Source organism: Callospermophilus lateralis, chromosome 7, assembly GCF_048772815.1.
Source record: "Callospermophilus lateralis isolate mCalLat2 chromosome 7, mCalLat2.hap1, whole genome shotgun sequence".
Taxonomy (NCBI): domain Eukaryota; kingdom Metazoa; phylum Chordata; class Mammalia; order Rodentia; family Sciuridae; genus Callospermophilus; species Callospermophilus lateralis.
This window is the reverse complement of record NC_135311.1, coordinates 15232871-15251682: the sequence shown is the minus strand read 5'-3', so window position 1 is coordinate 15251682 and position 18812 is coordinate 15232871. Positions and strand designations below refer to the sequence as shown.

At 39.0% G+C, this 18812-nt stretch overlaps 1 protein-coding gene and 1 pseudogene across 1 annotated transcript; both read left to right on the top strand.

The window, feature by feature from the left end:
- Positions 1-5386: 5386 nt before the first annotated feature.
- Positions 5387-7040, top strand: LOC143403934 (tyrosine-protein phosphatase non-receptor type 9 pseudogene; annotated as a pseudogene).
- A 9789-nt stretch (positions 7041-16829) lies between these two features.
- Positions 16830-17762, top strand: LOC143404043 (vomeronasal type-1 receptor 90-like). Its single transcript, XM_076862406.1, has one exon. The coding sequence runs from the start codon at positions 16830-16832 to the stop codon at positions 17760-17762; it is 933 nt and encodes a 310-aa protein (XP_076718521.1).
- Positions 17763-18812: the final 1050 nt, after the last annotated feature.

The window sequence follows — 18812 nt, the reverse complement described above, 5'->3', positions numbered from 1 at the left end:
CTTATTTTTAAAAGCTTTAATAGATTACAAAGAAGCTAAAAGAAAAATTGAGTATATTTAGCAAAATCTCATAGCAAAATTCTGTAAAATGAAAGGAGAATAACATGTTCCTTGAGAAATGATATTAAGTGAACAAAAGTCATTACATTCCAGCAAAGGAATGTATAATTGAAATCAATTATAGGATTTCATATCTAAATTTATTAATAGCATTTTATATTAAAAACTACTAATTTTATGAGTCACTAAATTAAAACAATAAGAATGCTAGCAAGAAATTCTTCCATAGAGTGAAAGGAAAACAGCCCTGGAGATTCAGATGGTGATTGGAGGTGGCTGCTGATCCAAACCTGAAATCTGACTGGGAGACCCCTGGTTCAGGCCCTGCCTGCCCCCTGATATGTATCTGGAACAGAGAGGCACTTACCAGATGGTTTGCAGAGGATGCAATGACCTCAGCAAACCAGCATAGCTCATTTCTCTACAGGAAGATAATTTTAGTGCCTCTATAAGTGTGATAAGATCTCCCTGGGAGGAGAGAACCATGGTGTGCCATGTGGGACATTTACATGTTTCTTAATTTTCCTTTATTCTTTCGTGGATGCTGGTACTCAGGGGAGAGCTGTGCTCAAGCCTTTCCCTAAGTTCCCCTGACACAAAAGCAGGTAACACCTGAAGGGTCAGATCATGTAGTCAACAGCAATTTTATTACTTGATACCAACTTTAAATTAGTGTGAACTTATTTCAGATTTTGTAATTCCTGTACTCTGGAGAGATTCCTGGCACCTGAGCCCTCCCAGTGGCTCTGAGGGTCCTCTCCCTGCAATGTATGACAGGCATTTTCTTCTTTAAGAACTGTCACATACAGCACCTGGTTTCTGAGTACTACAGGGTCATGTATTCCATGGTTTCCAAGTTCTCAACTTCAGGTTTCAAGATGACAATCAAATTTTAATGATGAGCTGGGCATGGTGGTGCACACCTGTAATCCCAGCAGCTTGGATGGCTGAGACAGAAAGATTGTGAGTTCAAAGCCATCCTCAGCAAACTAGGGAGTCTGTGAACAACTCAGTGAGATCCTGTCTCAAAACAAAAACAAAAACAAATACTAAAAATGGGGTGGGAATGTGGCTCAGTGGTTAAGAAGTGTCCCTTGGTTCAATCCTTGGAACCAAAAGCAAAGAAAGAAAGAAAAGAGAAGAGGATTTAATAAGAAATAAAACAGCATTATGAGTTTCTTGGTATAAACTCAACTAATCTGTATAGACATTATGCTCTCAATTTTAAAAGTTAATAAAAGCTCCATGCTAAAATCAACCAAACTATAGAAAATTTGAGGCAGAGCTAGTGCATGGTGGTTGAGGTAAGCCGAGGCACATTCTTTCCTGGATAACAGTACTCGGGGGAGAGCTATGCAAACTTACCAAGCCTGATGAAGGAAATCTGAAGAAGTCTATGTAGAACAAAGAAAACCATGTCTCAGTGAAATTGGGGAAAACACTAAGGAATCAGTTTATCAGAGGCAGCATGCACTGTCCTTGGGCAAAACCAATATAAAATTCTGTTTTCAATGTAACTTATAAAATTTATATGAAAATGATTAGATATGTGACCAAGGGGGACCCTTTGATCTCTAATCAAAATGAAGTACCATCATTATAAGGAGACCTACTGATATCCCTGATACTGGAATTAGAAGATGATCCTTTAAATTAGCTATTATCAATATGCATCAACATGCAAAACACCAAAGAATGAATGTTCTCTCCCATATGTGGATGCTAACACACAATTCAGTGGGGGACGGGGTATAGAAGTTCAGTGAGTTTGAAAAAGGGGAATGGAGGGGGAAAAATAAAATTGAAATAGGAAAGACAGTGGAATGAATAAGACATACATTTTCTCTGTTTATATACGAATACATGACTAGTGAAATTCCACATCATGTACAGCCACAAAAGTGAGATCCTAATTACAATAAGATATACTCCATGTTTGTATGAACATATCAAAATGAACTCTACTGCCATGTATAAATAAAAAGAACAAATTTTAAAAATTAAATTTCATACAGATATAATATGTAAAAATTATCTTTTTTCCTGGAGAGAAATGGAACTTTCAACAGAATCTAATGAAAACACAATGACAAAAATATGTAACTTCTGCAATGTAAAAATTCATGATGGACCTGGGGGAAGACTAGACACTGCAGAATAAGTCTCCAAGATACCTCAAAACACGTTAAAAGGTATCAAAACTCAGAGAGAGTGATAATACAATGTTTAAAATTGAAAAGTACATAAGTGGCCTATTAATTATTCTAAAATATCTGTCATTAAAACCACAGGAAGGAACCAAAATCAGGGAATACTAGGAGAAAATAATGGACAAATTTACCAAACCTGATGATGTGAATCTGAAGAAGTCTATTTAGAACAAAGAAAACAATGTCTTAGTGCATTACTGTGAAATTGGGGGAAAACACTAAGGAATCAGTTTATCCAGAATAAAAATAAAATAGCCACATGGTATTGATTGATGCAATGCTAAATGGGTAAGTAAGATGAATGATAGCAACACTGCAGATACTGGCAGTATTTGTAAAATAGGTGGTTATCTAAAAGTGGGCTAGGATTTGTTATAAATATATATCTCAAATTCCTGGGCAACTAGTAAAATAAGTTGAAAAAACTGTATTTGCACCAGGTGCAATGGCACATGCCTGTAATCCCAATGACTCTGGAGGCTGAGGCAAAAGGATCACAATGTGGAGGCCAGCCTCAGCAACTTAGTAAGGGCCTAAGTAACTTGTTGAGATCCTGTGTCAAAATTTTAAAAAAAAAAAAAATCTTAAAACGGCTGGAGATGTGGTATAGTGATAAAGTGGCCCAGGGTTTAATCTCTGGTACAAAAAATAATCCAAAAATATTTGATGAAAAATGACACATGCAATAGTGTAAATGGCTCATCTAGATTACATAAGGCAGGGAAAGTATGGAATACTAAACCAATAAAAGGAAATAGCATATGTAGAAAATATTAATTCAAGTGTTTATAAGAATTTTAGAGATATATGTTTATGTTTTCTTTGTGTGTATGTGTGTGGTATTGGGGATTGATGACCCCTGATTTTATGCATGCTAGGTAAGTTCTCCAACACTGAGCTACATTCCCAGCCCGACCAATGTTTCCCTAAAAATATTAAAATTTAGAGGCTTCCATAAGGTGTTGAAAAATGAGACCAAACTGACTATCTGTTGTTTATGATAAAATTACTTTAAATATAATAACACCTTGATCAAAAGTAAAGGGGTGGATAGGCCATAAAATGTTCACATTAATCAAAAGAGTGGAAGTACCTATATTAATTTCAAGAAAACATATTTTTGAGCAAGGGAATTATCAGGGACCTAGGGCTCATCACATAATAACAAAGGGGTTATTCCTCAAAAGATATAAATATACAAGAGTAAAAAATGGATAAAACTGTAATGAGAAACAGTGTGATGTATATCATAACTGGAGATTTCAACACCCCTTCATTGAGAAGGAACAGATTCAGCAGGCAGAAAATAAGTAAAGACACAGTTACATTCACCAGTGCCACCAATCAACTGAATCTAATTGACATTTACACACTACTTCTTCAAACAAGGTCAGGACACACATTCAAGTTTGCATGAAACATCCAGCAAGACAGACCATATCCTAAAAGACTAGGTCATGAAACGTGCCTTACCCAAAACTTTAAACAGATCATAAGGTGATACTCACTCTAGGACCCTAATTTACTTAAGATAGAAAGCAGGGAGATAATGGGCAACTCCCCCAAACACTTGGGGAGTTTACACTTCTGAATAAGTCACAAAGCAATACAAATCAAGAAAGAATGTTAACTGAAAGAAAATGGAAGAGTAATCTATCAAAATTGTGATATGCAGTAAAATCAGTAACTGAGTAAATTTTGGAACTCAATGTATATTTTGGAAAACAAAATCTAAACTCAATCATCTAAACAACTACTTTAGGAAATCAGAAGATGAAAAGCAAATTAAATCCAAAGTAAGCAACAGAAAAAGAATGATACAAATTAAAACAAAATTGAACAACATTGCAATCAGAATATTAATGGAGAAAACCAAGGAGCCAAAACCTGGTTCTTGGACCACCTTTGCTGACCTGTGTGGGAGCCCTGGCCCAGGTAGCCTGGATTCACCCAGCCGCCAACAGGCAGAACCACACCAGAGCTCAGGTCCAAGCCGAGGACCACCTCCTCCAACCTGTGGGGGAATCCAGGACCAGGTTAAGTACAGGTCCACACCTTGATCCACCTGGGATCCCAGGCCTAACCTACCTCCATCTGGGGACATGGCCCTCAACACACAGTAGCCACCACCTGTGAGGAAAGACAGGGCCTAAGAGCAGCTGCATCAGAACAGGCATCCAAAGTTAAAGGGCTAAAGCCCGCCCTTTCAGCCCCATCTCTGTAAGAGTTTGAATTCATCTTGGGACACCCCATTGCTCTCTTGAGTTACCTCCACTGTTGCCACCACCAACTTTAGTTGTAGTAGCATCCATCATGAGACACCACCAGGGTCTGGAAGCCCAACACCAAGGTGAGGTACAGATAATCTGCAAGGATCCTCACTGCAGGAAAGGGAGACACATAGAAAACATGAAAAAAAAAAAAAAAAAAACAAACAAACCAGGATACTATGACAACAAAATCCAAGGACAGCGCAGTCAATGAAATGTCAGAGAAGGAGTTCATAATATACATAATTAAAGTGATGGATGAGTTTCAAAATGACCTAATTTTTAGAGCAAATACAGGAAAAATTTGATCACTCCAACAAAGAGATAAGGGAGCAAATACAGGTAGCAAAAGGTTACTTTAAGAAAGAGATAGAGGACGCTCAGTTTCTCAATGGAGCTGCGGGGGGCTCCGGCGGTCGCCAGCCCTGAGCCGCGAGGGGGCGCGTTTCCCTCGCTCCCTCCTTCTTCCCCTCCCTCTCGCCGCCGCGGCTTTGGAGGAACCGGGCTGAGAGGCCGCTGCACAGGTCGCGGGGCCCGCATCCCGGAGGACGCCCCGACTGGGCGGCCTCGAGGTGCCGGCACGTTCTGGAAGAGCTGGAGCGTCGAGGAAAGAGCGAAGAAAATAAAAGAGGGTTTCCTCCCAGAAGAGAGCGGCAGTCGGAGAGATTTTTCTGAAGGGAGCAGGGGCGGCGCTTGCAGCCGCCGCGGGCGCCGGGCCCCGCCGGCCCCACCCTGCGTGAGCCGGCTTCGAGCTGCTGAGTCTCGGGGACACGGAAGCGGAGGTCGAGCTGCGGGGCTCTCCTGCCGGACGGCTCCTGTCCGTGGGGCGACGGCGGCGGCGGCGGCGGAATGGAGCCCGCGACCGCGCCCCGGCCCGACATGGCGCCGGAGCTGACCCCGGAGGAGGAGCAGGCCACCAAGCAGTTTTTGGAAGAGACTAACAAGTGGACAGTTCAGGACAGCGTTTCCCCACTCTCTTGGAATGTGGCTGTCAAGCTCCTCATGGCCAGGAAGTTTGCCGTGCTCCACGCTGTGGAGTTGTTCCACTCCTACAGAGAAACCCGAAGGAAGGAAGGTACTGTGAAGCTGAGACCTCATGAGGAACCTCTCCGTTCTGAGATCCTCAGTGGAAAATTCACCATTTTAAATGTTCGGGACCCAACAGGAGCTTCCATTGCCCTCTGTACTGCCAGATTGCATCACCCCCACAAGTCGGTGCAGCATGTGGTACTTCAGGCTCTGTTTTATTTGTTAGAGCTGTGGATAGCTTTGAAACTCAAAGGAATGGAGTGGTGTTTATCTCTGACATGTGTGGTTCTAATTATGCCAACTTTGAGCTGGATCTTGGCAAGAAAGTCCTAAACCTGTGGAAGGGAGCATTTCCAGCTGGTTTGAAGAAGGTACTTATTGTGGGAGCACCAATATGGTTCCGAGTGCCCTATTCCATCATCAACCTCCTTCTGAAGGACAAAGTCAGGGAGAGGATTCAGATTTTAAAGACTTCTGAGGTTACCCAGCATCTGCCCAGGGAGTGCCTTCCAGAAAACCTGGACTGGGACTCAGTACATGTTCCAGGTCCCCACGCCATGACTCTCCAAGAGTTGGTAGACTATGTTAACACCAGGCAAAAGCGGGCGATATATGAGGAGTATGAAGACATCCGTCCTGAGAACCCTGTTGGCACTTTCCACTGTTCAATGTCTCCAGGAAACTTAGAAAAGAACCGCTACGGAGATGTACCCTGTCTCGACCAAACTAGAGTGAAACTAACAAAACGAAGTGGCCACACTCAGACAGATTACATCAATGCCAGTTTCATGGATGGTTACAAGCAGAAGAATGCTTACATTGGTACACAAGGCCCTCTGGAGAATACTTATCGTGATTTCTGGCTCATGGTTTGGGAGCAAAAAATCTTGGTGATTGTCATGACCACCCGCTTTGAGGAAGGCGGCAGAAGAAAGTGTGGCCAGTACTGGCCTTTAGAAAAAGACTCTCGGATTCGAATTGGCTTCCTTACGGTGACCAATCTAGGTGTGGAGAACATGAACCATTATAAGAAAACAACACTAGAAATTCACAACACAGAGGAGCGGCAGAAACACCAGGTGACCCACTTCCAGTTTCTGAGCTGGCCAGATTATGGTGTCCCTTCTTCAGCAGCTTCCCTCATTGACTTCTTGAGAGTGGTCAGAAGCCAGCAGAGCCTTTCTGTCAGCAGTATGGGAGCACGCTCCAAAGGACAGTGTCCTGAGCCACCCATTGTGGTACATTGCAGTGCAGGCATTGGCAGGACACATACCTTCTGCTCGCTGGACATCTGCCTGGTACAGCTGGAGGAGCTTGGCACCCTTAATGTATCACGCATGAGGACCCAGAGGCCTTCAGCATCCAGACCCCCGAGCAGTACTATTTTTGCTACAAAGCCATCCTGGAGTTTGCAGAGAAGGAGGGAATGGTGCCCTCTGGCCACAGTCTACTGGCCATGGAGGGGCAGTGACTGTCCTACAAGTCTTCTTCCTGTTGGCCAGCCTTCCTTAAACTATCATGGACACCGCTGAGCCTATAGGTTGCCATCAGTTATGCTGAAGCCATGGATCAACCTCTTTCTCGTGTCTCCTGGCGCACGTGTTGCACGCAAGGCAGCCTTTCCCTTTGGCTAGATAGATGTGGTGAAATTGCCACTAGAAAGGGCCAACAATGTGTTCTTAATTCCTAGCACCTGCTATCGAACTGTGCCTTATTAAAACCAAATTGTGGCTATTGATTTTTGCCAGGGGCCCTGAGGTAAGTGGGGAAGGAAACTCCCTCCCCCTTTCCCAATGCCATTCTTTTTCTGGAGGTCTCCTCTCTTCCACTCCTTCCCTTTGCTAGGATTTGATGGGGAGGTTTGTGCTCAGAGAGCTTGACCAAGTTACATAATCTAGAGATTGTCCCGAGTGCCAAGCACGTTTATACATAGGGCATATATTCCAGTCCTTTCTGTCATTCTGTGTGTGTGCGCCTGTGCATATGTGCACTTATGTGTATGGGTCCATATGTATGTGTGTATATAATATATATTGTATGTGATAATATGGTCATATCCTATAAATACATATATACACAGATACTCTTTGTAGACATTTCTGGGCTCTGTGTTATGGTTCAGAACTCCTTGCTTCTTAGACCTTGCTGTTTATCCTGGACTATCAGGGGTTGGAGATCATGGCTCCTGTTGTCAGACATCAGAGTGATGGAAGAGGACACACACACATCTCCTCCCTTCTTCTTCCACAGGCCCTAATCCTTAAATAATGACTTCTTTCCTTTTGGGTTCTGCCTGTTAGAGCCAAGAATACTGGTTTATGGTGACACTGATTTAATTCAGCATGAATTGTCCTTATCTAACAGTTTTGCTGTTTACTTTGATGATTTTGAGAACAGACCTCCACTGTGATTCCAGACCCTGTCTTTTCTTTCACTCCCCCAAGTGGAGGACCGCAGGTAGAAATGAATTCACTTAGCATTCAGAGCCAAAAGCAATCGGTACGAAGCCTATGAGGAAAAAAAGGGAGCCCAGTGTGTGAGAGAGGAATCTGTGAGAATCCCTTCTTGGGAAAACAAGTTTGGGTCCCTTTTTCTTTTGTTTGAAGGTTCCTTTTCTTATACAACGTGGCCCTATCTACTGAGATGCTCATCTCTCCATGCCTGTTAGCTTGCCAGACCCTAGAGCTCAAACTGGGTGGGTCCTGTGCCAATAAAAATCTTAACCCCTGGCTGGGTGAGATGGTCCCTTGCAATCAGTCAAATCCTCCTACCCAACCTGTTCCTGCCTGCTCCTAGCCTACGCAACCTGATGTGCCAGGGATGGAATCAACAGCCCCCAACATTCTACATTCCCAAGAACACCCTGGAACCTCCAAACCTTCGTCCCCCATTACAGAAGATGAGGTTGGCAGCTGATCAAACCTCAATAATTTTATACTGTAATAAGCTCTTTGAATGTGTATATTCTTATTTTTTACAATCAGTTCATTTTGTATTTAACATCAATGAACTGAGTCAGATTCAGAAAATAATTGTAATGTTCATATTCAGTATCTTCAGTGATACAGTTTTGTATTTACATATAAATATACCAACATGATCAAACCCCCCCCAAAAAAAGAAAGAGATAGAGATTCTGTAAAGAAAAAAGAAACTCAGAAATCCTTGAAATGAAGGAAACAGTAAACCAAATAAAAAACTCCATAGAAAGCATCACCAACATACTAGACCATTTGGAAGACAGAACATCAGATAATAAAGACAAAGTATAAAATCTGGAAAATTATATACTTCACCACACAGTGAAGATCTTAATAAATCATGAACAGAACATCCAAGAATTATGGGATAGCATCAAAAGACCAAATATAAGAGTTATTGGGATAGAGGAAGGAACAGAATTTCAAACCAGAGGAATGCACAATCTCTTCAATGAGATAATATCAGAAAATTTCTAAAACATGAAGGATGAATTGGAAAACCAAATACAAGAGGCTTACAGGATACCAAATGTAAAAAAAAAAAAAAAAATTGAAACAGATCTATACCAAGGTACATTATAATAAAAATGCCTAGGATACAGAATAAGAATAAACTCTTAAAGGCCATGAGAGAGGAATCAGATCACATATAGAGGGAGATAAATATGGATCTCAACAGGTTTTTCAACCCAGACCCTCAAAGCCAGGAGATTGTGGAACAACATATACAAAGCTCTGTAAAAAAGAAGGATGCCAACCAAGACTCAGCAAATTAAGCTTCAGATTTGATGATGAAATTAAAAAAAAAAAAAAACTTTCATGATGAACAAAAGTTAAAAGAATTCACAGTGAGAAAGCCCACACTAAAGAGCATGCTCAGTAAAATATTCCAGGTGGAGGAAATGAAAAACAACAATGAAAATTAGCAAAGGCAGAAACACATTAAAGTAAAGGTAAGTCAAAGAGAAACCAATTCAAGTTAAAAAAAAAAAAAACAAAATGTCCAGGAATACAAATCATATAATAATAATAACCCTAAATGTAAATGGTCTAAACTCATCAATTAAAATACATAGACTGTGTCTGGGGTTCTGGCTCAGTGCCTAGCATATGTGAAGCTCTGGTTTGGATTCTCAGCACCACATATAAATAAATAAAATAAAGGTCTATTCACAACTAAAAAAAATTTAAAAAGACATAGACTGACAGATTGGATTTAAAAATCCCAACAATATGTTGCCTTCAAGATATTCATCACACAGGAAAAGAAATCCACAAATTTAAGCTGAAAGGGTTGATAAAAGCACACCACTCGCATGCACCATGTAAATAAGCAGGGTTTTTCCATCCTCATATCAGAAAAGTGGACTTCAAACCAAAGCTAGTGAAAAGAGATAAAGAAGGAGATTTCATACTGATTAAGGAATTCATACTTCAACCAGACATAACAATCATAAATATCTATGCTTTAAAAAATGGGGCATCTATGTCAAACAAACCCTTCTCAAATACAAGAACAAAAAAGACCACAACACAATAACCCTGGGTGACTTTTATACATCTCTCTCGCCACTGGATAGATCTTCCCAACAAAAACTAAACAAAGAAACTATAGAAGTCAATAATTCAATCAATATGTTGACTTACAGACATATATAGAATATTCCCTCCATCAACAAGCAAACACACACTTTCTTCTCAGCAGCACATGGATCCTTCCCCAAAATAGACCATATGTTATGCCACAAAGCAAATAGTAGCAAATACAAAAAAGAAAAAGAAAGAAAAACAAAAAAACCTAGAGATTCTACCCTGAATTTTATCAGATCATAATAATGGAACAAAATTAGAAATCAAATGTAAAATAAAAATAGTACATACTCTAACACCTGGAGAGTAAATAATTCACTATTGAATGACCAATGGATGACAAAAGAAATCAGAGATATAATTTCAAAAAACACTTAGAAATGAGAATAGTGATACAACATATAAAAATTTCTGGGACACTATGAAGGCAGTTCTAAAAGAAAAGTTTATTGCATTGAGCTCATTCATTAAAAGAATAGAAAATAGCCAAATAAAATATAAGATTGTATTTCAAAGCCCTAGGGAAAAAAAAGAACAAATATACACCAACAGCAGTAGGAGGCAAAATAATTAAAATCAGAGTTGAAATCAATAAAATTGAAACAAAAGAAAAATTCAACAAATTGAAAAACAAAATGTTTGTGAAAAAATTAACCAAATTGAGAAACCCTTAGCCAAGCTAACAAAGAGAGAAAAAACTCAAATTACTAAAAGTTGTGATGAAAAAAATATATATCATGACAGACTGATGGAACAAGGACTTAAGCATTAGAACAGAGACCCTGTTCCTAACAGAAAACGAAGGCACACAGAACCAACAGTACCCAGAAACAGGGGGCTCTATGTGGGAACACACAAGGGGGAAAGAGCCCATCACACATTGTAGGGTGAGGACCCTCAGAGCCACTGGGAAACCCTGACGGGTGCCAGGAATCCATCACCCCAAAATAGAAGCATGGTCAATTGTGGAATGGTTTGTATTGACCTCAGGATCAGAATGAGTGTAACTGGGCTTGTCAATATGATGGGGACATGAGCCCAATCAAGATCTCTCTCCTGAAGTGTCCAGGGAACTTAGAGAAAAGTTTGGGGCCCAGCTCTCCCAGGACTGTTGTTATCCACCAGAGAAGAAAGTAAAACTACGAGACAGGGGACATGTTCCACTGGGGAAGCCACCGTTCTGTGTTCTCCAGTGGGATCTTGTCACCTTTGCAGACATTAAAATTACATCCCTGAAGAGACAGGACTTAAAGACATCCTTTCCTAAAACCTCACATCTCTTTCGGCGCTTCTCAACTTCTCTGAGTCCTTCCCTGCCTCAGCCATCTGGGTAAGTGTCTCTGTGTCCTCAGATGCAGAATCAGTGTTTGGGTGGCCCTAGAAAAGCTGTGGGAGGAGGGAATCTGAGCCTTTTAGTGAACTGTCTGGTAGCTGCAGGAGACATCAGCTCAACAGCCCTACTGAGCCCAGAGGACTGTGTTCTCATGGTGCAATGAGGATATTCTCTTCTAAGAATGTTTGCCTCTTCAATTTAGATACTCCTAAAGTTACTCAATTTCTCATAGAGAATATTAATTAATTTTAATTTTTCCATTTATTTTTGTAATTTAGTGATATCTAGTGACAACTTATCTATTCTAGAGTCTTTATATACTATTTACTGGTATATACATATTATCAGGAAAGCCATAAGTTTTAATTGGACATTTTATTATCTATACCTCTGCTTCTGTCATGTGCATAAACAAATAGAGCATCAGTAAGTGACTTACAAAGTTTGAATCATTTTAATTTTTAAAATCTCTAGAAGGAAATGAGGTATTATGCTCAAAACCTCATTTCGTCGAAGGAAAACTCACACTAGTATTAAATATCTACTTAAACTTTTTCAGTATGTCTTTGCATTCAATTTAATTTCACAAATTAAAAATTCCCCTATGCTGTATTCTATCAGTTAGGAAAGGGCAATGATGATAAGTTTTTAATATACATTAAATATTTTTAAAAATCAAATGAACATGCTGGTCGTTTCCCATTACTGGCAAAAAAAAATACCCAGGAATATAATTCAGAATAGTTTAGAGGAAGAATAATTGTGTTCATGAGTCCTTTATGATTTGGTCACTAAAGAGGAATATTCTTTGCAATTTCTGTTAGATTGGAAACATTTGAATCTAATTTTGTTTAGAGGAACATTTAGGTCAGTCAAATCCCACTCTACCATGATAACAGTACCTACATTTTAGATTTTTTTTCCAAAACTCACTTTTTCATATCTGTAGCATGACTAGCTAAATGTAAGCCTATATCATGTGCTCTTCATAGATTTCCAGCACAAGAAGTGCCACAAGGTAGAAAGTGCTGCCTACATTGACCTCAGCTCCAAACCCAATTGCTTGAAGCAGGACTAATCTCACCTGCTTCATCCCCCTTTTTCCATTTTTACCTTAATGAATAGAAGGGAGGATGGGGAAGATTGCAACAATGAAATGGAGCTGTGTGATCATGAAAATTCATGCAATCTTTAGAGGTGAGTAAGTAAAAGGATTCCTCTGTCATCTCACCCCTGAGAGAGAGGCATGATGATGCTCACACTGCAGAGGAGAGAACAGATGTGTGCTCCCTTCACTCCTTCACCTGGAATTGGAATGTCCTAAGAAGGCAAACTTGCAGTGAGTTTTGCAGAGGGGTATTCTCCTCCTGTAATTCTCTAACTTCTGTCCTGACCTCCAGCTCATATCCACCGCCTAAGCATTTCTCACTAGTTTGAGGGAACATGTATGATGATGTATGTATCGTGAGCCACCCATGGTATTGTTGACTGCACATTGTCTAACAGGACTGCTTTCATGATCTAGATGTTAAAAGGAGTCTTCACCATGAGGGTCCCCAAGTCTTTATTATAAGCACTAACCAATGAAAGTTCTGTAATTTGTAGACATTTCTTTTTTAAAAAATGTGTAATGTGCTCTACTCATCTACTTACTTAGATTTTCCTTCCTCTTACCAGATGTGGATTCATCAAGGGTGACCTATTTCAGAAATTCAAGTTATAGTCACTGTGATTTATACATCCTTCCCCAGAGAATGTCGAGTCTGGGGGCAGCTTGATTTCTCAAATGCATAAAGTACAATATTAGTGTTGATACAGGAGGGCATCAAGATACCAAATTGGCAGCATCAACCCTAAGTCCCTTATTGAGGAGGGGTTCTCCAATCACCCCAATGATGGTAAAAAGCTTGTGTTCTGTCCCCTGATCACCTAAGGTGTGCTGTGTCAGGTGTGATTGAGATGGACCAGAGAAGGGAAGGTTGGTGCCACAGGATTTTCCTTAGCTCCCATTTATGAATGGTTCTCATTCCCCAGGATGCTTTCCCACAACAATGGTTCATCAGCGTGGACAATACTATAGAACATTCGTTACATTACCACTGTGATATACTTACATAATTTCAATCATATAGACTTGATGTGCAGCATTTGCTGATATGATTGTGGTTCAAAACTGGAGACAGCAGGATGACTAGAAAAGCATTTTTCTGGGGTTTGTCTGGGCACTACATGGAGAGAGAATAATTGTGCTTAGGATTACAGCAAATTGTGTCCCTTGAATTCATGCAGACATCAGGAAAGAGTCTAAGCTTTCCTGTTACTAATACAGAAATTCAGTTTCAGAAAACAAGTTTCCACTGGCTTTAAGGCAATGAACAAAAAAATCCATGCATTTTTGAGTATGATTGCAAACTCATGGCACTATACACTCCTGATTTTCATTATTTCTGTTTGGAGGACTGCAGATTTCTCAGTAACACTGAACTTAAAGTCAGTCAATGGCATTGAGACACGGGTGATTAAAACATTTTATTCAATGAGTGTTTTCATGCTTGTTTTTTACAAGGTTCAAATGTTTAAATAATTTTAAAGCAGATCCTGTATGTCATATAATGCAATTTTTTTGTTTGTTTCATAATACACTCTTTTATTGTTGTTGAAAGAGGGCAATTTTATTTTTTTCTGTACCAGTAATTGAACTCACATTAATGTTAAACACTGAGCCACAACCCCAATCATTTTTTTTTTTTTTATCTTGAGGCAGGGTCTCACTAGTTGATTAAGGCTTTGCTAAGCTACTGTGGCTGGGTTTTAACTTGGAAATCTCCTGTGTCAGTCTACTCTCCCTGGCCTAAAACATTTTAAAAGTTATTTATCACATGCTAACGTAAATATATTTAAACTTATACCATAAAAATACCCACAAATAGTTGACTTATATGAAATCAATTTATAAGAATGAGCATATGCCATTTGTATATCCATTGATGTCACAAAATAAAACAATGTAGGACTGATGATCAAATGTAATTCAGAAAAGTTGGAAACATGTGGACATTTTATTTCTATATTCTAATCTTTCTTCTGGACTTATTATGAGAACAACCCCAAAACAATGAATGAGTGAATGCAGAAAATTTTGTCATTTTACCTGATCATTACTTGGGGAAAATATTGTTCTTCATTAATGGTAGTACAGAGTTTTTATTTTCCATGAATATTGCATGCTGAAACTCATGCATTGAACCTGAAAAGGTTGATCACACAGAAGCTGTGAAGAGAAAAGCTTTCTAGATCTATAATTAGAAAATGAGATAGATGGTGATTGTGGAGTGCCAAAAAGACTTAAGAGAGAAAAGTGGCCCAGGACTTGTAGCACAATAGGGTGATTACCGTCCTTAATAGTTACTTGTAAAACTTAAAGTATCCAGAGAAGTGTTTGCAAGTTTCCAACATAAAAATAAGAACTTTGGGGAAGATGGAAATTGACACACTTTGATCCCAACATGCTATATACATATGTTGAATTCTAATACTGGGCCCCATATGCAAGTACAAAGGGTATATTCCAATTAAAAATTAAAACAAACAAGAGCATTCCAGTTTTAACCAATTATATACATAACCTTGGATTTATACATGGCATCCTATGTTCATGAATGTTTTCCTTTTATTGTTTCTTAGTATTTTTCTTTTCTTAGTACTGGGAATTGAACTCAGGTGAATTAAACCACTAAGCAACATCTCCAGCCATATTTTATATTTTATTTAGAGATAGGGTCTTACTGAGTTGCTTAGCACCTCACCACTGCTTAGGCTGGCTTTGAACTTAAAATTGTCCTTTCTCAGCCTCTCTAACTGCTGGATTTAGAGTCGTGCCCCACTGCACCCATGTTTAGTATACTGACTTATACATTAACATGTTCTAAAGAGTCATGAAATGATTTAGCCTCACATGCATAATTTTCTAATGATATTTACTTTTTAAAATATGACTGGAAATGATTTGAAATATATACCTACAATTTCAGACACTTGAAATAAAATACAAACATGCCTTGTATAGGAAATATTCCATTGGTAGATCAACATCAAATTTTCTTTCTCAAGTTTATGCCTGGACTCTGAACTGAAATTTCTTAATTCTAGGAGATGACAAATGGGACTCTTTTGAAGGTCCTTCTTTCAGACTAAGTTCAACTTCTTGTACTTTAATGAAAACTTTACAATGGAATGACTCAGAATCACTTTCACTGTGACTTTAATTACCTCCCTGATTCCAGATGACTGAGTAGAAAAAAATAGAATATATTTCTAATAATAATTGATAACTGGACATGGAACACTTAGGACAATTATTCTGGTGATAATAATAATATGTATATAAGACATATAGGTACACTGGTGATTCAAAGACAGTCTTAAAATATCACCAAAGAATTTTCTACAGATAGTGATAAAATGTTCCAAAATTATGGAACTCTTTTGAGGCAGCAACAGAGGTAGTTATTATTTAAAAAAAAAAAACTGAAATGTCCGTTCAGTCACCTGTGAGGAATCACATAATTAAAAATAATGGTCAATATTTCTTAATGTCATTATATGTTAAAAACACTTCCACATTTGGTACTTCACCCTCTTGCACACACAATAGCTCTTGAGTTCAGGTAATATGCCTGCCCATATTTATAGGTGAGATGATAAGAATAAAGCATCAGAGACTGCTCAAGATCACACTTGAAATAAATGGTAGATTTTAAATGCATATTCAAACAACATGTTTTATAGTGTGTAGTTGTTAATGTTGGCTTGGTTGATGTATTAAAGATATTAGGTCTGGTAATAAATAAGACTAAAGATAAAACTCCAATAACATAACCAGGTATACAACTACTCCATCAAGATTCATTTCTTGAGAGAGTTGGAATTCTCTATTGTTATGCAAGCCTCCCATTTAAATGCATCAATAATTGCACAATTTTTAATATGGACTTGAGGCTGAATTGAGAAGATAAAGATAGAAACCAATTAAGGCACTATGCCAAAAACTTCAAGATGATATTATAAACTAGAAATATTTTCAGTAGCACATTATAATTCTGAATGCACAGGAAAGATGACAGCCCCCAAATCATTACACAATCCAGACATGATTTGGTAATAACAGGAAAATGGCACCCGGAGAGTGTCAGAGAGACTTGAATGTTGAAGTGAGAAAAGAGTGTGTTGGGGTGAATCCACACATGTCCTGATGGTAACAGGAGAGGCTGAGATTAATGGGTGTTATGCTATTCAAAATAAAGTATTTTCTTCATTTTCTCCTAAGATATATACTATGTGATTCATTGCTCAAAAGATGAAAATCTCCAACAAACTCTATGATTATATTGGCATAAGAAATGCATTTTTCTCCGAAGTTGGCCTTGGGATCTCAGCCAACTCCATCCTCCTTCTCTTCCACATCTTCACATTCCTCCTCCAGCACAGGCTCAAGCCCACTGACCTGATCATTGGTCTCTTGGCCCTAGTCCACATAGGGATGATGACAATTTTGGGGTACATAGCTACAGATGTTGCTCTTTCTCAGGATTTTTGGGATGACATCAAGTGTAAATCAGTCATCTACGTGCACAGGTTTCTGAGGGGCTTCTCCATTTGTGCCACCTGCCTGCTGAGTGTCCTCCAGGCCATCACACTCAGCCCCAGAAGCTCCTGCTTGGCCAAGTTCAAACATAAATCCCCACAGCAGACCCTGTGTGTCCTTGTTTTCCTGTGGGCTTTCTACATGTCCTTCAGTGCTCACTTCTCCTTGTCCTCTAATGCCATTCCCAATGTGACCTCAAATGTCATTGTGTTTATTACTGAACCCTGCAAAATTGTTCAAATGAGTTACTTCTTCAGGCATTTATTTTCTGTATTAGGTGTATTCCGGGATGTCTTTCTCATAGGGTTAATGGCCCTCTCGAGTGGGTACATGGTGGCCCTCCTGTGCAGGCATAGGAGGCACATCCAGCACCTCCACAACACCAGGCTTTCTTCAAAGGCATCCCCCGTGCAGAGGGCCACCTGGACCATCCTGCTGCTCATGAGTTTATTTGTGTTCATGTACTGTTTGGACAACATCTTCTCCTCCTCAAGAACTACGGGGAACAATGACCCAGTTTATTATTATATCCATATGATGGTGGCCAATGGCTATGCCACAACCAGTCCTATGCTGCTGATCTGCACTGAAAAACAAATCATTAACTTTTTGAAATCTTTGTGGGTGAAGATAGCACATACTTAACTAGTGATGATAGATAAGTTTTCCTAATATGCCAATAAACTGGCTTATGAACAGTAAATTATAGCCTAGAATATATGCCCTCTGGAGGAAGTTAATATGGAGATATGCATGTTTGGTTAAATCTGTTACTTTAAAACAAATGAATAACAAATTTATAGAAATGTCAATTCTTTACTTTTTGAGTTAACACAAGGGCCCAATATATCTGCTTGGTGTCAGCAAGTGATTGTTATGAAGTGGGACCTTCCTGGCCTGGGTGAGTCATTGAAAATACATTGACAGTGTACAGCAGGTCTTACTTAATAAGTGCTTAAGTGAGCTGTATTCTTCCCAATAAATATTGACATATTTATTGTCACAAATTACCCCTGATTCATCAATTGTCCTCTTATTGATCTTTTAAAAAGAACTGAATGTAAGGACTCAAGTTACTGTATGTACACTAGTGCTCAAAGTAGCATTATTAATGGTGGTCCACATCAGAAATGCCTCAATGCCCAAAAGCATATGAATGTAAAAGCAAAACATGTCCTTGGCATATCATGGAATATTATTCAGCTGGAAACAAAAATAAAAAAATTCTTGAGGGAATAAATATGATCTGCACTCTTAGAAAGGATCAAAATATTCAACCAGAGAATGGGACCAAAATTGTTTTAGGTTGCAACCCAGGTATCTATAATATGTCAAAATACTACCAACTGTCATGTAAATGCAAAACAAACAAATAAAAGAAAGAAGTTGGAATTAAAAAAAAAGGATAAAGTGGTAAATTTCTTCTTATGTGCATCTTACCATAACAAAAAGTGGCCCTTGACTTTCTTTATGTTAAGAGAAACATGCCTGGTTCTGAAGGACAAGCAGCACATGTTCCTACTCTTTTGTAGAAAGCAGTAAGTAAATATAGTAGAACAGAATGGAATGGTGGTCAGCATGGAATGGGAAGAGCAGGCAAAGGACACATGGAATGAGTTCAGTGAGGGGCACCAAAAACAGAATGGAGGAATCACTTTAGGTACTTCTCTGACCCAGTAGCAGAACTATTAGTTA

Bases quoted from the DNA above. Each gene is read 5' to 3' on its own strand.
- LOC143404043 (XM_076862406.1), top strand. From the start codon at position 16,830: ATGAAAATCTCCAACAAACTCTATGATTATATTGGCATAAGAAATGCA.